The 24,984-nt window shown below is 34.5% G+C and overlaps 1 protein-coding gene across 1 annotated transcript in view; it reads left to right on the top strand.

Moving 5' to 3' along the window:
• The window catches only part of LOC131846185 (polypeptide N-acetylgalactosaminyltransferase 2-like), a 131,122-nt gene extending 106,694 nt beyond the window's left edge, over positions 1-24,428 (top strand). Inside the window, exons 6-10 of the mRNA XM_059195427.1 lie at positions 12,843-12,956; positions 17,399-17,577; positions 19,295-19,501; positions 22,596-22,771; positions 24,092-24,428. Coding sequence (XP_059051410.1) covers positions 12,843-12,956; positions 17,399-17,577; positions 19,295-19,501; positions 22,596-22,771; positions 24,092-24,357 — 942 coding nt within the window. The 3' untranslated portion in view covers positions 24,358-24,428. The remainder of the gene's footprint in view (positions 1-12,842; positions 12,957-17,398; positions 17,578-19,294; positions 19,502-22,595; positions 22,772-24,091) is intronic.
• Positions 24,429-24,984: the final 556 nt, after the last annotated feature.

The raw sequence follows: 24,984 nt of genomic DNA, 5'->3' as shown, positions 1-24,984 counted from the left end.
CTATAGGCTACTGAACAGAATCAGTTGCAACTATTTATAACATAAGATGTGCTTAGCGTGAGACTAGATGATGTTGTATGAATTTTATTGGATTATTAATAAATATATATTACTAGCTGTCCCGGCAAACGTTGTTTTGCCATATAAATTAATAACGCTATAAAAAAATAGGGGTTGATGATAGATTGGTGAAAATTTAGGATTGGATGTATTTTTGTATGTTGTATCATAAAGAAAGAGAAACTAAAAATTTTGTCTAAAAAAAAATTAAAAATTTAGGGGTGGACTACTCCTAACATTTAGGGGGATGAGAAATAGATGTTGACTGATTCTCAGACCTACTCAATACGCTCACAAAATTTCATGAGAATCGGTCCAGCCGTTTCGGAGGAGTATGGGAACGAAAACTGTGACACGAGAATTTTATATATAAGATTAATAAATATATATTATTAATAATATTCAAGAAAAATGAAGAGACAAAGAATTATATAATAGGAAAATATTGTATTTTCGTATTATATAAGTTTGCAACAAGAATAAAAAAAAAATCTCTGAAGAGAGCAAGTAGATAATATTATCATATAACGAAGTTCTGTCACTAGTCGTGAATATACTTACTTAAAAAAACACTTATTGAAGAGCTACGCTCTCTATTTGACTCATCATCATCTGCTTCTTCCTTATCCCATTTATTTGTGGTCGTCGTAATATGTTTTTCTCTTCCATTCATCTCTGTTCGCAGTCATTTCGTTATTTACTCCCTTTCTCACTATATCATCTTTCACACAGTCCATCTCTTTTTCGGTCTACCTCTACCTTTATAACCATCCACATTCCTATGTAACACCTTCCTTAAGATATGATCTTCATTCCTACGCATTACATGTCCATACCACGATAGACGATTACTCTTCAACCTCTCCGACACCGGAGCCACTTTCATACTTCCTCTGATGTATTCATTCTTTATCTTGTCCCTCTTTGACTCAAATATAGAAAAAATATATAAAAAAAAAATCTTCCTGTATCCACTACTCAACAATTCCTCTCAGTCACTCAAAGGTTGACTGGAAGAAATCTTTCTCTTGGGATAAGTCCTCCTTAAAATATAGATGGGTACAGCATTTATTTTGTAACTGTGTCGTTTTATACATAATCTGTCCAGTAAAGAATTAAAAACAAACAAACTGTGAGATGAGATAAAATTCCTGGCTATTTTTTAATTCATGAAAATGGTACAATAATTTTCTTAAATAAATAAGATTCTTAAATAACCGTCGTTTTGTCTCTGGTTCGCTGAAAACCTTTTTTTTTTTATTTAATAGTTTACGGCTAACGCTGAAAACCGACGTTGTAGTGTTGCAATTTCAAAAATATATTTTGGGCCACACATTTGTACATTATTATTTTGTTTTTTCAAACAACTGAGGGATCTAAACTTTATTTGTATGTGAAATATTGCATTACATAATATTTTCTCAAGTTTGTTGTTTGCGTGAGGAATGTGTTTTGCATTTTCCTTATTGTGTAAAATTTTATTTGTATGTTGCAATATAAAATATGGCATATATATCCCAATATGCATAAACATGATGTAACCCGACTAAAAATGAAAGCGTTCAAATGTAGGTAAACGCGAATAATCAATGGTTAGCACTGAATTTTGTTACATTATACCTGTGTACAGAGAGCGTGATAGCCTTGTGGTTTACTACCTTGACTCAGACTCCAAAGAGCATGGGTTCGGATCTCACCGATATCAAAGAACTGCGTGCAATTTTACATTTCTAACTAACTCGCCGGTAAACTAAATTAATTCTACAGTAAATAGAAATAGATTTTTTTTATTCAAATAAACTTAAATAAAATATAAGCATTTTTGAATAGTGAATTTTTTTTTATTCCGCAATAGCTTTTGCGTAAACTAAATGTTAATTAACAGTAAACTATAAGTGTGCGAAGGGTTCGTAAAAAGGGTTACAAAGTTTATATATATATATATATATATATATATTCATTCACTATGTATATTCATATGAAATTGTTAATGTAAGTTACATCTTAAATAAAACAATTCAATAATCATTGATGAATAAATGATTATTGAATTACTAATATTATAAATGCGAAAGTAACTCTGTCAGTCTGTCTGTCTCGCTTTCACGTCAAAACTACTAAACCGATTTAAACAAAATTTGGTACACAGATAGTCTAGACCCAGAGAAAGGACATAGGCTACTTTTTAATGCTAGAAAAGGGTTGTAAGGGGTTGAAAGGGGATATGAAAGTTGATATGGAATATTGTCATTTTTAAAGCGATAAAACTTTTTTCTTTTGCTTTTTTGGGTTAGATAATTGAATATTTTTTCTTTATTTGGTCACTACAATACTGTTGAGAAACTCTTTTGATATTAATATATTTAAAGTTTTCTTGTATTCTTTAATCAAAACAAAATTATATATTATGTCACTTCACTCTCGGCCATCTTACCAATAAATACATTTTTCCAGTCAAAGTTAGTTTTACTACATATTTCTGCAACAAATACGCGGACAAATTCGCCGGCACAGCTAGTAGTAAGTTAATATTTTGCTCTGTCGTTAAGTTCAATATATATAGGTCCTTGCGTGAACATTATTCCAAATTTCTTTAATAGTATTCAAGATATGATATTATATAAACTCCATGAGATTATATGAATATTTATTATATGTAGTTTAAATTTATATTTTATTTATATGTAATCCATAAACTTATATATTTTATATTGGTATATTAGTATTTTTATATATTTGCATCTGTATATATATGTACTATTTTTCTGTATCTATTTGTTATAATTTGTTTTTCTTTTTTTCTTTCAATTAATTATTAAAGTGCACCGCCTTATTATCTCTGATCAACGCGACGGTTGACTGGTAGAGAATGCCATAAGGCATTAAGTCCGCCATGTATACATTTTTGTGTGCAAAAGTATAAATAAATAAATAGATTCGATTGAGAAGAACTGACATGAAACTCATCTTGTCGATCTAAACATGACCTTACACTTATAGTGTAATATACCCATAGCTCGCCAGTCACTCTCCGCCTTGTTACTCGACCAAAGTGAACGGGAGACAGACTATTGTGTAAGCGGATCATCTGTCCCTTCTCCTCGCTCTCTCATGAATAATACTTAATATTACTTAGTTATGAAATATCAGAACTGCATTTATATTATACACTAGCTATTCCCGCGACTTCGTCCGCATGGAATTTAACTTTATTTTTCTGAAATAAAAGTAGCCTAAGTTACTCCTTATTACATCAGCTACCTGCCAAAAAAAGTCCTGTCAAAATCGGTCCAGCCATTTCAGAGATTAGCCGGAACGAACAGACCGACAGACAGACAGACAAACAAAAATTGTAAAAAATGTTTTTTCGGTGTATGTACCGTATTTATATTCACATGCATGTAGTAAAAACGGTTACTTCAATATTACAAACAGACGACTCTCCAATTTTATTTATATGTATAGATGTATAGATAAGAGAAGCATAACATTTCTTTCGTGTTAGGTGTCCGCTTACTTTTATCTGTGCATCTATTGCGTTCTAATTTATCATAATCTATACATATAAATAAAATTGGAGTGTCTGTTTGTAATATTGAAATAACCGTTTTTTACTACATGCATTTGGATATAAATACGGTACGTACACCAAAATATTTTTTTTTACAGTTTTTGTCTATCTGTCTGTCTGTCTGTTTGTTCCGGCTAATCTCTGTAAAGGCTGGACCGATTTTGACTGGATTTTTATTGGCAGGTAGCTGATGTAATAAGGAGTAACTTAGGCTACTTTTATTTTAGATAAATTCATTTATTTTTAATAAAATAAAGATAAGTTCCACGCGGACGAAGTCGTAGGAACAGCTAGTTAGATATATGTATAGAAACATTATAAGTAACATTGTACTGCTACCAACTGCACTAATAACGTTGTATACATTGCTCGCATACATATTCACAGACTCTTATGATATGTCAGGTCTACTTTACTCATTAATCTGTAATAGTTAATAATCATCTGGCAATTCTTTTGTGGACTCCCGCGATACAGGTTCCCTTAGTGCGGGATTCAATGTATAAATAACTTTATATATCTTAGAAATAGAAGTAGAAGTAGAAGTAGAAGTAGAAGTAGAAATAGAAATAGAAATAGAAATAGAAATAGAAATAGAAATAGAAATAGAAATAGAAATAGAAATAGAAATAGAAATAGAAATAGAAATAGAAATAGAAATAGAAATAGAAATAGAAATAGAAATAGAAATAGAAATAGAAATAGAAATAGAAATAGAAATAGAAATAGAAATAGAAATAGAAATAGAAATAGAAATAGAAATAGAAATAGAAATAGAAATAGAAATAGAAATAGAAATAGAAATAGAAATAGAAATAGAAATAGAAATAGAAATAGAAATAGAAATAGAAATAGAAATAGAAATAGAAATAGAAATAGAAATAGAAATAGAAATAGAAATAGAAATAGAAATAGAAATAGAAATAGAAATAGAAATAGAAATAGAAATAGAAATAGAAATAGAAATAGAAATAGAAATAGAAATAGAAATAGAAATAGAAATAATCTTTATTCAAATAAACTCATTACAAGCACTTTTGAATAGTCATATTTTGATTCTACCACTCATTCGGATCGCAGATTCATACGAGAAAAATGAGCAAGAAACTTGTGTGTTGCTCTTTTGAATAGATGTTTTTTTATATAAATAATTACAGTATATACAAGTAAGAGGCATGCGATAATCAACATAGAAATCGCTACGCACTCATTATTAGTGTAATCAGATAATATTGTCAGTGCTATGGATTTAAAGTTTTTCTATAAAAACATTATTATCGTTAACGAATTCTTCAATTTTATAGTAAGCTTTTTTGCAAAGGAACTGTTTATATGACATTTAAATCTTTTTTCTGGCAGATTTATAACAAACTCTGGTATTTTGTTGTAAAACCTTACGCAATTGCCATAAAACGAATTACTAACTTTAGTTAAATTTAAAATAACTATATAAATTAAAAATATAACATTGTTAAAAAAGATCAAGATCACTTTTATATATATGTATAATTAGTAAAAATCACGAGATCTTACCACGTTTTATATTTATTTGCTGAGTTCCCGATATTTCGGCACTTTTATATAAACTGTATTTATAAAAGCAGATATGATACAAGATTTCATAATGTAATAACCCCTTCTGCTAGGACTGAACTGAACTGAACGAAATTTACAAAGAATAATATTAATAAAATATACATTGTAAATAAACTGGCTTTAAAAAAAAAAGTAATTCAAGTGAGTTTCTTGCCAATTCTTCTCAATTGGATCTATATACCGAACTGGGCGGTAAGGAAAAAAAATTAAAATTATAATATAAACAATTTGACGTTCATAAGCGGCTAAAATGTTCTACATGAATAAATGATTTTTTCATTTGAATTTTAATAAAACTTAAGAAGGATTTGCCATCCTTCTTAAGTTTTATTATATATACAACAATAAATACCAGTTGAGCTAGTTTTACGAGCTTGCACTCTTAGCATAGGTGTGATGGGATGATATGGGACATGTCACACGTTACAATATGTAAATTTGTTTAGTGACGGTCAAATCATAGGTCACATACACCATTGTATGATCTGTACGTAGAGCTGTCTCTTACATTTAGCTTAACCACAAATAATTAACTTAAACTTAACTATAATTTCATAATGGTTTGCAGTTTTAACAACTTAAAAGTTTAAAAAAAAATGGGAATTTTTTTTTTAAACTTTTAAGTTTTTTTTGTCACAATTTTTTGTGTAAATATTTTAACAAAGGATTTCTAGTAACAAGGGATTAGATTGTAGGCGTTGTGTAATTTTTTTCAAAGGGTATTATTATTATTACACCCTTAAATTTTATAAAATTTTATAATGAGCAATATGTACAAAACTCGCAAAGTAAGGCAAAGTCACGGCAAGCCACTAGTTAAATACAAAGTGAATCTATTAGGTGGCAGCCCTAGCACGTGTAATATTTGACGAGACGAAGCTCAACCCGGACCGGACCGTGACATTAGCGTCGTATCGGCCGCGGGACCTTGACACCTGCACAATGAAAGTCTCATGATGAAGGTCCACTGCCATACTAGTACGTCTGTGTGACGTCACCATGGTGCCCATCGATTTACTTATACTAGTGTATATGCAAATAAAATTGCGGGCGAAACTGCGGGAGTGTATTCCCGCAGTTTCGCCCGCAATTTTATTAATTTAAACAACACCCAGGCCGATATATATATAGTATGATTGTTTGACTCATGAATACAAATATTTGTACCGTGCGAGGAAGCGAACCCGAGACCATCGGAACTTAAGGCGGTATAATAATAATAATGTCAGGACAATTCACACGTCATCTGGACTCAAGTTAGGCTAGCTAAAGCTTGTGTTACTTGGGGTACTTGATACTGACACATAGATTTTTTTTCGTAAATACATACATATCATACTCACATATATACACACTCATATATATACACACAAACAATCATACTCATATATATAAATGTTTGTGTCAATCATTGGTAATCAACGTCTATGTCACAGACTCGACCCATAGGCTTTGCGGCGTGATATTGCATCTCTGTGCATTTTCTACCACATATATCACGGGGAGTGTTCTGAGAATCTGTTCGGATTAATACCAGCTGCTGAGTTTCACCACCGTACCACCCGCCAGAAACTGAAATACCATCCTGATCATCTGGATGAATGGCGGTCCTCCACAGTGCGGTTTTATAGAAACTTTTTGCCACGCACCCTGTGGGATCACCTTCCAGCAATGGTATTTCCGATACGATATTGAAACCTTCAAGTAAAGAGCTTATTCCTTTTTAAAAGGCCGACAACGTACTTGCAATTCCCCTGGTGTTGCGGATGCTCATGGGCGGTGGTAATCACTTACCATCAGGTGAGCCGCATGCTTAGTTTATGTTATAAACAAAAAGATTTAACATATCATTAATCTGTAATAAACCTATATGAATAAAGATATTATGTTCTGATTTAATTCAAACATTGGTTAATAAAGCTATTAAGATTTTGATAGTTATCTGCTCTATCCGTTGAACTTTCTCGATCGATTCATAGTGCAGAGTTACCTAACTCAGCAAGCGTCAGTCAAAACGTGACCTCCAACTAGGGTTGCCAACTTTTTGTGACAAAAAAAAACGTATAAACTGGTATGGGCAGGAAAAAAATAAAGTATTAGATTTTTTTTAGCATTAAGGGGGTCTTCCTATGTGACGGCCTGTTTTTTAGGGATATTTTAGGATTTTTTTTCTACGACCAGTAAATATTTAGAGCTTCAAGTTTTTTATCATTTATTAACACATATTTGGACAGTATAAATATAAAATTTCAGCTAAAAATATTCAGTCAAACTAGAGTTACAGCGCTCTGAACACCCCCGCCTCGAAAAAAAGAGCTCCCACTTCCTCCACGATTCCGGCTGATCGGCTTATCTGAAAAAAAAAAAAAACGGCGTTTTAATTTGTAGGCTTAAAAGCACGGAATGACCTATAATCAAATGAATATAAAAAAAATTGGATTTTTGATAGACATTTGAAATAAAAGTTGCAAATTAGGCGTTTTTTTTTTTATTTTTTGCTATAAAAAAATCGAAGTTTTCGATTGATAATAGTTCATTCCATGCGTTTACATATATTGAGTGTGCCCTGTAAATTTCAAGTAATTCGGTCCAGCCGTTTCTGAGATACAATGGAGGAAAGTTTGAAAAACACAGTTTTGAGAAAAACGCGTTTAAAGTTTCAAGTCCGTTAAAAACTATTAAAATATCAACTTACTCTCAATCGGCGATGCCTGGTCCATAGAGTATTCCTTCCTCTTCCTCGTGAAACTCTTTTAAAGCAGATTGTTCAGCTCTTGAGTCAATCCTGGCTTGTTTAACGACATCACTTACGCGCCGCTCAGAGCGTAAGATTCGCTTTTCATCCCGTTTCTCAACATACGCTTGGGCTTCACGACCAACAGGGCATCCCATAATCGACATAACTTTTAAAATACCTTGAAAACCTTCATTAAAGATAATAACTGCTAAGTAGCTAGCAATTTCAACAACTTTGGGACCAGAATGAAGATGTTTAGGAGCGAAAGTCCAAATCAAAGAATTCAAAGATTCGTTATTGTTTTGTGTCTCTGCTCCTAAACAACGAATTAATAATTCGTCTTTCGATAAATCTTCGAAAACCGGTTTGATAGCTTCTTGGACTTGCGGAATTAGAGGTGGTTTATCGTGATGAAATTGGTCCAGTTCATTATTAGCTTCAGCCTTACGCCATTTTTGGTGGGTAAAACGGTTTCCACTAAACTTTCTTTTTTTACTACGACCAGGATGAACATTTCCACTCGTACTTCCTTTCCGTCCACTCATTATGAAAAAAAATAATTTGTAGCTGTTGCTCTCTTCGAAGTTCAACCAAGACTAAAATAACTTCGGTAAAATATTATAACAATAGAAATTTCTGTTTAAGTCTGTAGAAACGTGTCTAAACTTGTATAAACAAATATATTAATAAAAGGGAGGCCAGGTATAAAGCCGACGGTACACAATAGGCCCGGTCTCTAACTGCCAACTCACCGCTCCGAACCGCTCTTTCTTTTACCTGCTGTATCTTTAAAACGACTTCGAATTTTCTAAAATCGCTTTACTACCGTATTCTAGACATGTTAAGGGAGCAATTTATGAAAAAAAAAAAATCTATTTTTTCAACCCATCACATAGGAAGACCCCCTTAAAAACGTATTTTTATGTGCTTTTAACACTAGAGCTGTGACACATGTCACGACTCACAATTGACATCTAACATTTCGTTCAGTAATAAATCGTTGAGTACCCATAATGAGTATTTTGTTTTACGCATCACAGTACATGTTGAAAATAAAGTATTTTTGCATAGTTTATGTTAAAGTATAATATATAATAACCAAATATAAAGTCGGATACGTTATTATTAAATATCGTGGTATGGACATGTAATGTGTAGGAATGAAGATCATATCCTAAGAACGGTGTTACATATGAATGTGGATATAAGGGTAGAGGAAGACCGAAAAGTAGCTATGACGTGGTCTAGTGCTTTGAGTAGTCATGCTCACTAAAATGTCCAGACTTGTGGCGGCGTGGTGGGCCGGCTCATTGGGCTCCCTAAAATATGGTCGAGCGCAGTGATGGCTGGCTCATCCGTCATACTCGTGAACGGGTGCTGCTTGTAGGGACTGATCTGCTCTAATCACTATGACTGATTTCCTCTTATTAATTGTTTAACCAGTTGGTTATATATTCAATATTTTTTCTATTTGAGTATTTAATTGAATTAGTGCTAATTGGTAGTTTGTATTCAAACACTTAAACTTAAAAATGTAAAGTAATAATAAAATTATTTAAAAGAGCAACACGCAAGTTTCTTGCTCGTTCTTCTTGTGATGAGACAACTTTCCGAACGAGCGGTTTATTAAAAAAATGTAATGACTATTCAAAAGTGCTTCAATGTAAGTTTATATGAATAATTGATTTTCTGTTGTTTTTTATTCTATTCTACTCTAAAAAGAGATGGATGGACTGTGTGAAAGATGATATGGTGAGAAAGGGAGTAAATAACGAGATGACTGCGAACAGAGATGAATGGAAGAGAAAAACATATTACGCCGACCACAAATAAATGGGATAAGGAAATTATTATTAAATATAGTTGGCAACCCTATCTCCAACAGACCTAAAAACTGCAGTTCACACACGAATATCGGTCATGGCAACACCGTCTAACATATCGTGAGACACAATTTGCTATTATTTCATTGGAAATAATTGTTTTTTTTCTGTGACAAAAGTGACTCGTAATTGTTAGTTGAATTCATTTGAACAGACACTTGGCTGTCTGCCAGATGATACGAAGTTTGTATGAACTAACAAAAGATGTTGTGACAAGTATTGCTTTTGTTTGTGAGCTAAAATGAGTAATTTATTTTAATTGGCAAGACAAAGAATGAATGGAGTAGAATTTTTTGGTTCAAATAAACTTGCTTGTAAAAATTTTTCAATAAATATTGACCGCTCATTCAGAAATCTGTCTCTACTAGGCACATTGATTTTAGAAGAAAAAGTCTAATCAACACATTTCGGTATAGGTTCAATTATAATTAGTGTTTAGTATTTTAACAGCTTTAATTTTGTATATGTTTTTTGCTACTATAGTTCTATTGTTTACTCGTCTGTATATTGTTTTATATTATGTATGTTATTTAAATGTAGAGTGTCTTAAATGTAATGGATTAAGGGACCGTATTAAGCACATTGATTTAATAATAATATAATAATCTCAGGACAATTCACACAGCGCCATCTAGACCAAAGTTAAGCTAGCTAGAGCTTGTGTTATGGGTACTAGATAACTGATACATATACATAGATATTTTTTTTTTGTAAATACATACATATTATACATAGAAAACACCCAGACCGATACAAACAATCATACTCATGTATACAAATGTTTGTGCCGTGCGAGGAATCGAACCCGCGACCATCGGTCGTAAAGCGGTGTGCTTGACCGCTAAACCACCGAGGTCGTCATAATTAATTTAAGAAGAAAAGGTATAATTCATCACATTTAAAATAAGTCATGTTGCTAAGTAACAGTTTATATGTAACGTGCAACTGATCGGAATGAGAACAAATTATATTTGCTGCTGTATATCTGTAATCCACTGAAGATCTCCATCAGTCTTATCACAAGAAGAATGAGGAAGACACTCGCGTGTAGCTCTTTTATTGTTACTTTACAATTTAAGTTTAAGTGTGTGAATACAAACTGCCAATTAGCACTAATTCAATTAAATACTCAAATAGAGAAAATATTAAATATACAACCAACTGGTTAAGCAACTAAATTAGAGTAAATCAGTCGTAGTGATTAGAGCAGACCAGTCCCTACAAGCAGCACTCGTTCGCGAGTATGACGGATGAGCCAGCCATCACTGCGCTCGACCATATCTTAGGTCGACTCAACTGTTCTTTTAAATAATTTAGTTGTTGTTGAAACGTTCAAATACAAACTTCCAAGTAGCAGTAATTCATTAAAAAATGAAATAATAAATACAAACTGGTCGAATAACTAAATAAATGTAATAGAAAATATGAATTATATCTATAAACTAGCTATTCCTGCGACTTCATCCGCGTGGGATTTAACTTTATTTTTCTAAACTAAAAGTAGGCTAAGTTACTCCTTATTACAAAAACCTGCCAAAAAAAGACCCGTCAAAATCGGTACAGCCGTTTCAGGGATTAGCCGGAACACACAGACAGACAGACAAAAATTGTATAAAATGTTATTTTGGTATATGTACCGTATTTATATTCATATGCCTGTAGTAAACCACGGTTATTTCAATGTTACAAACAGACACTTAAATTTTATTTATATGTATAGAATATGTTACATGCATATGAATATGCAATACACGGACCGGAAGACGCAGCGTGGGAAGGCCTCCAGCAAGGTGGACCGACGATCTGGTCAAGATCGCGGGAAGGCATTGGATGCGAGCAGCGCAGGACCGATCGTCGTGGAGATCTTTGGGGGAGGCCTATGTCCAGCAGTGGACGTCTTCCGGGCTGCGATGATGATGATGATGATGATATGAATATGCAAAGAAAGTTGCATGGTGGTAAACATACATAGGGGAAATACGAGGCTCAGACTCCTGGTTTGGTTTACGACAGTACATAAATTTTAATGTATCATTAATACATAGGGATCGGTTGAGTACCGGTCTCTATCAAACGTCCTTTTTGAAAACCATGAGTTTATTATTAACTTGCGGACCGTCCCGACCTCTGGTTAAAGAATATATATAATATATACAGCCCACGTCAATCTGAACTAAGGTACCCTTAAGATGGTGAGAGTTTTTTCAAATTAAGCCAATACTTCCTGAAAATAACCGACACAGACAAATACACAAAATTCGAGCCCTTTTTTTAATATTGAATTAAAATATTAATATACAAGTAATTTTAAGATGTGTATATAAGTTATTAAAATATACATACATAGTGATGACCCGCGATTTTGTCTAGTTTTTTTGAGATAAAAATCGGTGTAAGATCTATAACTTCACTAGTTAATAGAAAATCATAACTGATCATATTATCACTCAATAGCCACAGGAATTCATATTTGGAATCTATTTTTTTTTTACTACCATAATATTTTTTTTTATACACCGTATTGCACCGTGTTTACTTATAGAAAAGATAAATATTCATTTAAAGATATTTAACTAGACTTCTAGCCAGTCTTTACGCAATTTCTTCCAGACAACCTTTAGGTAGAAGATAAAGATAATCTAAATATATATAACTCAAAGGTGACTAACATAGTGATCTATCAACGCACAGCCCAAACCAGCGGACGGATCGGGCTGAAATTTGGCATGCAGGTAGTTGTTATGACGTAGGAATTCGCTAAGAAAGGATTTTGATTAATTTGACAAACTTTCATCCAGGGATGAATGTTTGTAAATTTCAAACCGATCGGGCTGAGACTTTACAAGCATAAAGCTACTATGACGTAGGCATCCCCTAAGAAATGATTTTGATGAATTCCACACTTAAGAGGATAAATTAACGCCAGCGAAGCGGCGGGCAAAAGCTAGTAATTTATAAACCTTAATATTTATCGAGCTCTGTCTATTTATTACAGGATCCGACGCGCGTGGTGTGTCCAGTCATCGATGTGATCAGTATGGACACCTTCCAGTACATCGGAGCGTCGGCAGACCTGCGCGGCGGGTTTGACTGGAACCTAGTTTTCAAGGTAAGTTAACTAGTCAATACTCCAATAAACTATTGAGTAAAAACAATATATGTCTCAAGACTAGGACCCTTAATGGATACTGCAAATTAGATAAACACATGGCCAATATACGTCTCTGTTTAAAAAAATGCAGATTTTGCCATGTAATGCAAACACGAATTCATGGGTGGCGGTAATCACTTACCATCAGGTGAAAAACCAGCTTGAGGCAAGCTTGTTTTTCCCCTATGGTATAGTAAACACTAAGCGTTGCCCGCAATTTTGAATGCGTGTCATTATGAAGTTTTACTTATGGAGATGGACACGTTCAAACATACCCAGCGAAATATGCTTGTCAAGTGTTCACCTCAACATCAACAGTTGACAATGTCTCAGACTGCCTATGACAAAGGGTAAGAGTCATTCACAAACAATAGAGTCACAAACATAAGAGTCGTTCCCACGCTGCGGTCTTCCGGTCCGCGGTTCCCACTCGAGAACTTTTCTGCCCCAACGGCCATCTGTCTTACGAGCTATGTGTCCTGCCCATTGTCGGGCTATGGCGGTCACTCTGATTCTTCTGCGGATCTCCTCAATCTCTCGCGAAACTCCGAGCATAGCCATTGCCCTCTGAGTTAGCGACCACGTCTCTGTGCCGTAATTCATCACTGACAACAGACATTGGTCCAAGATACACCTACGTATTCTTATAATCTCAGTAGGTACATACAGTTTACCTCAATGCAATACAGTTCACAAGTTCGATGAACCATATAAGCTGCAACTCTGTGGCTACCATCGTTATGACGTAATCTTTATGTAGTTTATGCCTTCAAACGGCAAAAGCAACCTAACATTTCGATGTGTGACAAATATACATAATATTGAATATATTGCTTCGGAATTCTTGTCACTCCTTATATTTTTTATTAATTCCTGTCTACTTTGACAGTTGATTTTCATAAGCGACTAAAGTGACCTACATCAATAATTCACATTTTTTTTGCGCTTATTATTAAAGTGCTATTGGAGACATAGACTTCTAGTCTCTCTTGAAAGACTAGAAGTCTCTGACTCTCCTATTACGCACTAAACGATTACTTGAATGACGAGCGTGCATGGCAATAGTTGTTCATGCACTGGATTTTCATTTAATGTTAGACATAGACACCTATATAAATGTACATTGTAAATAAAAATCTCTTAAAAAAAAGTAATTCAATTGAGTTCTCAATTGGATCTATATACCAAACTGGGCGGTATGGAAAAAATTAAAATTATAATGTAAAAAATTTGACGTTCATAAGCGACTAACATGTCTTACATGAATGAATTATTTTTGAATTTAAATTTCAATTAAAGGTTGAAAAGCAATGAATAATCCTTATAAATGATAGCGCATGAGGGGTAAAATGGACGTAAAGATATCATTTATGATATCCATGTCTACAGGTGATATTTACAACTTTATTGTAGTTTCATAATCCATGAAATTACATCAATCAATTTATAGTACCAAAATAATCTAAATATATGTAACTAAAAGGTGACTGACTGACATAGTGATCTATCAACGCACAGCCCAAACCACTGGACAGATCGGGCTGAAACTTAACATGCAGGTAGATGTTACAACGTAAGCATCCGCTAAGAAAGGATTTTGATTAATTCTACCCCCAAGGGGATAAAATAGGGGATGAAAGTTTGTATGAAACTTTGTTAATTTTAAACCGGTCAGGCTGAGACTTTGCATGCATAAAGCTACTATGACGTAGGCATCCTCTAAGAAAGGATTTTGATAAATTTCACCCCTAAGGGGATAAAATAGGGGATGAAAGTTTGTATAAATCTTCTTAGATTTTCGACTGATTGAACTGAAATTAAAGATTGGAGCTACTATGATGTAGACGTTCGCTTAAATAGGATTTTGATAAATTCAACCCCCATGGGGATAAAATAAGGGATGATGCAGGATGTAAATCTATTAGTTTGAACCTATCAGTACCTAATGGAACGAATAAATTAAGACGAACAAAATAATTTTAAGTTCTTTAGGCTACTTTTATTTTAGAAAAATAAAGTTAAATTCCACGCGGACGTAATCGCGGGAACAACTAGTTTTATATTGTGTACGCCTTCGCATGGTATTTAATAGTTTTCAAATATCACCGAGGTGCACTAAAATGGTGAACGGACTGGTGTTGAGTGGTACAGTATACCGTCACTGGATTACCTTGACGGTTGGTACCGTTTATACTGACTGCAATGGTCATATTATACCCACTCTGTATGTCTGTTATACCGTTAAATATTTGACGTTATTATGCTCATTTACAATACATTTCTTGGATGAAATCAAATCGAAAATCATTTATTTATGTAGGACATTTTAGCCGCTTAGGAATGTCAATAATTTTTTTCCTACCGTCCAGTTCTGTATACAGATGCAATTGAGAAAACTGGCAAGAAACAGTTTTTTTTTAAAGTCAGAATATTTGCTTTTTCTATTTATATAAGTGTCTGTGTATAACATTAGTGAACAGCAACTCTGACAATATATAATATTAACTTAAGTTGACTCACATATTATAAGATATGTATATATTCAATTTATTAATACATATATATATAACTATCCTTTGTTAATTTATGATTTCTAATCTGGATGGAAAGGGATGTATGAAAGATGATATGTAAAACAAGTCAGTAACCTTAGATACAAACAACAATACACCACCCCAAAGAGATTCTATTCTTATAATTTTTCATAATTCTTCGCATCATTTGATTTAATCTGATCATTTTCTAATGATGCGAAGAATTATGAATAATTACTAGAATAGAATAGAACAGAAAATCATTTATTCAAATAAACTTGAAGACAAAACATTGAAGCACTTTTGAATAGGCATCACATTTTTTTTAATCTACCGCTCATTCGGAAAGCTGTCTCTTCACAAGAAGAACGAGCAAGAAACTTCCGTGTTGCTATTTTAAATAATTTTATTGTTACTTTACATTTTTAGTTGAATTTTTTTTTTCGGACTTCTCTAATGCTGTTGACCGCAGCTGGCCTTTACAGCTTCACCGGACGATACGCGAGTGCAGATGGCACTCCAAACCAAAGGAAGGACTTATGGAGGTCGCTCCATAAGTCCTTCCTTTGGTTTGGATTAAAGGCCAACTCTCGCCTGACGGATACGACTTTAGTCGGCACCTCTAGGGGTTCGAACCTCGGCTCAGGCCGTCCTAATATCGATCCCCGTTGGTATTGCACGGGGGATCGATCGGAGGGGCAGTTGAATTGTGTGAATACGAACTAATTACAAATTAATTAGAGATAATATAATGCTGATGATATAATTTCTATTTTAAACTTAATAGTAATTCAATATGCATAATATAAAAATCATCATGATTTGGCATCAATGACCTTACGTACGTTCTCTTTTTGTCGTGACATCAAAAACATATTTAGCATTGATTTGGAAATGAAATTGAAATGTGAACCGAACGACTGTATGATTTGTTTATGTATATACATAATACGACCATTCGTCAATTCATCATGCAATGATTTGGCAATAACACTAGCGTCTCAATGATCCATGCTATTACGATTTATTCGAAAGGCTATACTTGAGACATTAAGCAGATCACTTGATGTAATATTTAGTACCTCAATAATAAATATTATTCCCCTTCCTGGACTCTAAAGATATGTCAGATCTACCGTCACTGGGGGGAGGGGCATTGTTAGTAACGTGGACTAATAACCCCCATAAATATCCTCACCGTTGCTTCTCAATACATTCATGAAAATATCATCTATGCCAGAAGGAATATAGACAGTTTCAAAAGAGTTAGTGATTGCACTAATAAAAGCTTACGTAACAATAACAAACTGATTTTACCTAAATGTCGTTTGGCTAAAGTTAGTAATTCGTTTTATGGCAATTGCGTAAGGTTTTACAATAAAATACCAGAGTCTGTAAGAAATCTGCCAGAAAAAAGATTTAAATGTCAAATAAAACAGTTCCTTTGCAAAAAAGCTTACTATAAAATTGAAGAATTCGTTAATGATAATAATTTTTATAGAAAAACTTTAAATATATAGCACTGACAATATTATCTGATTACATTAATAATGAGTGCGTAGCGATTTCTATGTTGATTATCGCATGCCTCTTACTTGTTATACTGTAATTATTTATATAAAAAAAACATCTATTATAAAGAGCAACACACAAGTTTCTTGCTCATTCTTCTTGATAAATCTGCACTCCGAATGAGTGGTAGAGTCAAAATATGACTATTCCACCATCGGAATTCGGACCATCGGAAGTAAGACTTGTGTGCTAAAGCACTAGACCACCGAGGTCGTCAAAGATAAGATAAATATAAAGATATTTTTAATTGAATTTAATTGATAGGTCTGGTACTAATAACCTCAAACATTCCAGTGGGAGTATCTATCCCATGCTGAACGCAGCGCCCGCCTCAGCGACCCCACGCAAGTGATCCGGACCCCAATGATAGCTGGTGGCCTGTTCAGCATGGATCGCCAGTACTTCAACAAGCTGGGCAAGTACGACATGAGGATGGACGTCTGGGGCGGAGAGAACCTGGAGATATCCTTTAGGTAATCTTTAATTTATTTATTTATAATTGCACATGCATATACATTATTTATATGCATATGCATTACATACTGGTCAAGATCGCTGGAAGGCATTGGATGCGAGCAGCGCAGGACCGATCGTCGTGGAGATCTTTGGGGGAGGCCTATATCCAGCAGTGGACGTCTGCCGGCTGCGATGATGATGATACATAAATTTACATATAATAAATCAATACACATGGACTCTGTTTAAAGAGTATGAAAATTTAGTAGACGACTCATTCCCAAAATTAAATTTAAAAATTATGTCTATTGAAGTGTCTACTTAGTAGATAGATATATCGTTTATTTGTTTGTTACTAATCACACACAACATGTTCATAAGAATATACAATACATAATACGACATAAGATTTATTATAATATTTAAGCTCAGCGTGGAACATTGTTCAGGGAACAAAATACTGATTTTCATCTTCAACCCATTTGAGGGTACGTGAAAATAATAATTAAAATAAATATATAATAAAAAGAGCAATATTATTGGTCTGTGCGGTGTGTGTATAATAAAAATAATGTAAATAGTTCAAAGTATAATTTGATATAATTTTAATTGAGTGGTAAGGATTAAACTAAAAAAATATGAAAGTATTAATAAGAGAAAAATATTAAAAATTATTATATGAGATTGCAACCGCTAGCCAAGAAATTTCTGTGGAATGCCTAAAATTTGTTTTTTAGTAAGTATGCTTTGTGATGTTTTTTAAAACTCTGTACGGTAGTTAAAAATTCTTTTACTGTATAGTAACTTTTTTTTTTAATAATTCTATGAAATTTATTTTAATATTCACTATTCACTTTTAAAATTGATATAGATCTCTTTAAAACTAAATGTTAGTCCATCCGAATAACCTTTTCTGTTTGTGCTATACCATTCAGATCGTGACATTTAGGGTTATATCATTATCGTTGATTTGTCGTTTAGCACAGCACCCCGCTTTGTGATAGGCGCGGGTTTGATTCCCGCGCAATACAAACATTTCTATTGATTACTATGTTTGATTGCATTAGTCTACCTTTTTTCTACGTATGTGTTGCAAAAACATATATTCAAACATATGTATCAGTTATATATTGAGACGGGACGGCCTCTGTGCTCTTGTGGTTTAGCACACCGCTTTTAATCCGATAGGCGCGGGTTCGATTCCTCGCACGGTACAAACATTTGTATTCAGGAGTATGATTGTTTGTATCTCTATCTGAGTGTTTTCTATATATATTATAAAGCGTATTTACAAAATAAATGTATCTAAATATAAATATATGTTAGTTGTTTATTACTCATAATACAAGATCTTCTTAACTTGCCACTTTATTATAATAATTCAAATTCAAATTCAAAATATCTCTATTCATATAGGTATATTACAGACTCTTGTGATACGTCAAATCTACCGTCAGTTCGGAATGATTTCGAGATGAGAAGAACTGACAAGAAACTCAGCTCGTATTTTTTTTAATAAATGTTGTACATGTTTACAATAATACAGATTCATTTAAATTCAAATTTGGGAGAATAGAGTGATTTCACTCTATGTATGACGGATGAACCAGCCATCATTGCACTCAACCATATTAGAGGGAGCACATCGAGTTTGAACTTTATAGCGAGCATGACTGTTTCAAGTTACTCCACTACGTCATTTATATTTTTAAATTGTACTTCTAAATATTACAGGGTTTGGCAGTGTGGTGGATCTCTCGAGATAGTGCCATGTTCCCGGGTAGGGCACGTGTTTAGGAAGCGTCACCCGTACACCTTCCCCGGGGGCTCGGGGGCGGTGTTCGCGAGGAACACCAGGAGAGCAGCCGAGGTGTGGATGGATGATTACAAAGAATTGTACTACAAGTCACAGCCGTTAGCGAAGCAAGTTGAATATGGAGAGTAAGTATTCACTGTGGATGTAAACTCGCTGGTTTAGCGATTTAACACACCGTCTTACTTCCGATGGTCGCGGGTTCGATTCCACGCACTGTACAAACATTTGTATTCATGAGTATGACTGTTTGTATCGGTCTGGGTGTTTTCTATATATGATATGTATGTATTTACGAAAAAATATATCTATGTATTTGTATCAGTTATCTAATAGCCATAACATAAGTTTTAGCTAGCTTAACTTAGGTTTAGATGGCGCTGTGTGAACTGTCCTGAGATTATTATTATTACTGCTGCTTTCAGACACTTTCTTTCTTTTCTTTGCGATTATCGCGGGAAAATCAGGGCGCGCAATGGTTGTAATTGGATTTTACTATTTAATGTGTAGATTCTTTCGCGCGAATTTTAATTTTTTATTCCACAGATATTATTTCCTAAAATAACGTTTAAAATTTTAAATTGTCAGTGACTAGTTACCCACCCCGGCTTCGCGTGTACATGTATCATACATATAAACCTTCCTCTTGAATCACTCTATCTATTAAAAAACTGATTCAAAATTCGTTGCGTAGTTTTAAAGATTTAAGCATACATAAGGACCGACAGACAGCGACTTTGTTTTATACTATGCAATGATAATTATGTCTTTCTTCTATAGTCAGATGTCTGCCTTTTGCAATGATATTTAATTATTAGAAAAAGGCGCTAAATCACGCATAATTTAACAAGACTTGTGCATTCTTTGTCTTTGTCTACATTTACATACACATTATTTCCTGCGTGAAAGAACATTCGTGTAAAACTGTTAGTCCACACAGCGCCATCTAGTCTCAAGTTAAGCTAGCTAAAGCTTGTGTTATGGGCACTAGACAACAGATACTAATACATAGATAATTTTTTTTTGTAAATACATACATATTATACATAGAAAACACCCAGACCGATACAAACAGTCATACTCATGAATACAAATGTTTGTACCGTGCGAGGAATCGAACCCACGACCATCGGTCGTAAAGAGGTGTGTTAGACCGTTAGACCACCGAGGTCGTTAGTGGGTTGTAGAATAAAATAATATTATTTAAGTGTTCTTATGTTGTTGTGGTGGGGTTCTTTTGTGTTGAAATGGTGTGTTAAATAATAAATAATATGTACTTTTGTAGCAGAAGAATTCTATTGTCTTCTTATATTTTCTTTTACAATTATGTCAATCGGTATTTGAAAATAACTACTATTATAAAGTCGTAATCGATGAGGAGGCTGTATATACTCGTACCATATGTATTATTAAGTTTCTTTAAACCAAGATTAATTGTATCTTTATTTTTATGGTGATAAGTTTCTAAAAGTCAAAGTATGCATCCATATAATAACATTATTACAGATTAATTATCCACAGTAATAGAAACAATATCTAAAAATCCAATGTTAGTAGAAGCAACATATAAAAGGAAGTAATAGAAATAATCTTTATTCAAATAAACTCATTACAAGCACTTTTGAATAGTCATATTTTGATTCTACCACTCATTCGGAATGCAGATTCATCTCAAGAAGAATGAGCAAGAAACTTGTGTGTTGCTCTTTTGAATAGGTGTTTTTTTTATAAAATTATTACAGTATAACAAGTAAAATAGCTACGCACTCATTATTAATGTAATCAGATAATATTGTCAGTGCTATGGATTTAAAGTTTTTCTATAAAAACATTATTGTCGTTAACGAATTCTTTAATTTTATAGTAAGCTTTTTTGCAAAGGAACTGTGATATTTGACATTTAAATCTTTTTTCTGGTAGATTTATAACAGACTTTGGTATTTTATTGTAAAACCTTACGCAAGTGCCATAAAACGAAACAAATGGATACTACCTTACCCCGGGACCCACTCGCCCTTCTGACGCTTTTATTTCTCTGTATATCTCTATCGCTTCAACGAACTTTAGCACATGCAATACCACGATAGAGGGGAAAGGGGATTGTTAGTAATGTGGACTTATGATCATATTGCTAGCATATTATATAGCTACCATGTCAGGTTGACCTCCACGCGGTTCCCCCTGGAAACCATCGTGATAAATTATTGGTGAATGTGTCACGATGGGCCAACAGACCTAAACTCATACTCATCTTATCATCCTTCTCTGGTGCCCCGCCAGCGTAAACCGTTAGCGCAGGCGCGTGCACCATTACATTTCATTCATTCGCAATTTATGTAAGAGCTGTGCTCTTGTCGGTGGAGCTCCCGCCACCTTCCACGATCTTCTATCAGTCCTTTTAGCTGTTGATACGCCACGACTCCAACTGTTTCTTTAACTTGCTTGATATAGCTGTGTCTCGGTCTTCTCCTTCCTCTCTTTCCATCTATTTTTCCTTCAATAATGTTATTAATTAGTTCGTCGTGTCGTATCAAGTGCCCCAACATGTTTCCCGCCGATTCTCATCCATAATAAACAAATACTGCGACAAAAAAGTATTTATTTTCTTCTATAGTTTTTTTTTTATTTATTTAGGACTAACAAACAGTAATACAATTATATATATATACAATGAGTGATGAGATGAAAGATAAATGTATCACCAACGACGTTAATCACAGTTTACTTAAGACAATCTTATATATAAAATTCTCGTGTCACAGTTTTGGAACCATCCCAGTATGGGAACGAAAACTGTAAAACGGCTTGACCGATTCTCATGAAATTTTGTGAACGTATTGAGTAGGTCTGAGAATCGGCCAACATCTATTTTTGATCCCCCTAATGTTAGGGGTAGTCCATCACAATTTTTTTTTTTATTTTTAAGACAAAATTTATTGTTTCTATTTTTGTATGATACAACATACAATCCTAAATTTTTTTATAGCGTTATTAATTTATATGGCAAAACAGCGTTTGCCGGAACAGCTAGTAATTATATAATCATTCAAATTTGTTTAGTGTAGTGGTGAATTTTATACAAAGTTACAAATATCGATTTAAAATGCAACCTATTTATTAATATAAAGAAATATAATGATCACTATATAAGTTCATTTAAATGTTGACAACCATATAGTCGGTTAAATATGGTCCCTAAACTCAATCTTTCTGTTACCTCAGTATATCAGAACGTGTTACCCTCCGGGAGAAACTGCACTGTAAACCGTTCCGCTGGTACTTGGAGCATGTGTACCCCGAGCTGCAGGTCCCCGCCGTGCCAGGTGGAGAGCTGCACGTCATCAGGCAGGGGACGCGTTGCATGGACACCATGGGACACCTCATTGATGGAACTATTGGTAAATTTATTATATCTATCTTCTTAAATATATATAACTCAAAGGTGATTGACGTAGTGATCTATCAACGCACAGCCCAAACCACTGGACGGATCGGGCTGAAATTTGGCATGCAGGTAGATGTTATGACGTAGGCATCCTCTAAGAAAGGATTTTGATTAATTCTACCCACAAGGGGATAATATAGGGGATGAAAATTTGTCAATTTTAAACCGATCGGGCTCAGACTTCGCAGGCATAAAGCTACTATGACGTAGACATCTTTTAAGAAAGGATTTTGATAAATTCCATCCCTAAGGGGATAAAATAGGGGATGAAAGTTTGTATAAATCTTATAAGATTTTCGACTGATTGAACTGAAATTAAAGATTGGAGCTACTATGATGAAGACGAATGACGATGAAGATGTTCGCTTAAATAGGATTTTGATAAATTCAACCCCCATGGGGATAAAATAAGGGATGATGCAGGATGTAAATGTATTAATTTGAACCTGTCAGAATAAATTAAGACTAACAAAACAATCTTTAGTTCTTTCGGCTACTTTTATTTTAGAAAAATAAAGTTAAATTCCATGCGGACGAAGTCGCGGGAACAGCTAGTCCTATATAATAGTAAATAATTTGCTTTCATAATTGTCATTTTCGATGGGATGGAAAGAGATATAATCATCGTAGTGAATGACGCTAAAGTATTATACAAATGGGTTTTTTTTGTGGATGATAATGGAATGGTGCACCCGCTTGCGCTAACGGTTTACGCTGGCGGGGCACCAGCGGAGGATGATAAGATGAGCATGAGGTCAGGTCAGTTAGCCCATCGTGACAAATTCACCAGGAATTATCACGATGGTTTCCAGGGGGAAGCGCATGGAGGTCGACCTGACATGGTACATTGCTAGCAATGGGGTTATCAATCCACATTATTAACAGGGGACTGTTCCCCGCTATACAAATGGTTTTTTTTTTATGGATGATAATGGAATGGTACAGCCGCCTACGCTAACGATTTACGCTGGCGGGGCACCAGTGGAGGATGATAAGATGAACATGAGGTCAGATCAGTTAGCCCATCGTGAGAAATTCACCAGGAATTTATCAGGATGGTTTCCAGGGAGAACCGCGTGGAGGTCAACCTGACATTGGTACATTGCTAGTAACGGGGTCATGAGTCCACATTATTAACAATCCCCTTCCCCTCTTACCATCAGGTTAGCCGTATGCTCGCAATGCTAGCAATGGGGTTATCAATCCACATGTATGTTTCCCGCTATACAAATGGGTTTATTAATCCACATCACTAACAATGACCTCCGGTAAGGTATGTACCCGTGCCACAACGCGGGCGGCAACCAGGAGTGGCGGCTGGAGGACGGGCAGCTGCGGCACGGGGCGCTGTGCGCGGCGCTGCCGGCGCGCGGCCCGCGGCCCGTGCTGGCCGCGTGCGGGCCGCACGCCGACCAGCGCTGGCGGCGGCGCGGCGGCCTGCTGCAGCACGCGCGCGGCCCGTGCTTGAGCGCCGCCGCCACCGCGCTGCTGGCCGCCGCCTGCGACGAGGCCGACCCCACGCAGCAGTTCGTCGTCTGAGGACCGATCGCCGCCTAGCGATCGCTGATATCTCATTTCTAGCCTATCGTTGCGTCGTAGTCGCATTTATGAAGTTTCAACACAAATTATAACATTTGTCTTACTGTACGAATGTTATGTTATGAAATATTTAAATTTAATACATTACCTATAGCATTAAGTTTAATAATACATAACTGTACTTATATCCGAAAAACATCACAGTAACTTTATGCCAGAAACACAAAAAAAAAAAGAAAATATTGTCTCTGACACAGTAAAAAATGTTCTACTAATAAAATCTAAAAAAAATACACACGACAATGCTAGCTGCATTATATAAAAAAAAAAACAAAATAACAGTTTATAAAAACTGAAATGTTATGTAACTCACGTCAGGTATTAAAATATTTTATCACCAATTAGAAAGTTCTTTCAAATTAAGAAAGTAACTTAAAGTAAAGGAAAAGAAATTCAACGTTAATAATGCATTACACGTTAATCGCTTGTCCTTTTCATACGAACTGTTGTCCTAATGTGAGAAATAGTGACAAAACACTGTAATATTTGAAATATATGTAAGTTTTTAGGGATATTTAGAGGTGACGGTGGGCCCGAGTTGAATTTGTCGCCAGTAGTTGTGGTATA

This window comes from Achroia grisella, unplaced genomic scaffold (assembly GCF_030625045.1).
Source record: "Achroia grisella isolate CSIRO2021 unplaced genomic scaffold, CSIRO_AGI_Agris_v1 utg504, whole genome shotgun sequence".
NCBI lineage: Eukaryota > Metazoa > Arthropoda > Insecta > Lepidoptera > Pyralidae > Achroia > Achroia grisella.
The sequence above is the reverse complement of the archived record's forward strand: the minus strand, read 5'-3'. Positions and strand labels throughout refer to the sequence as shown.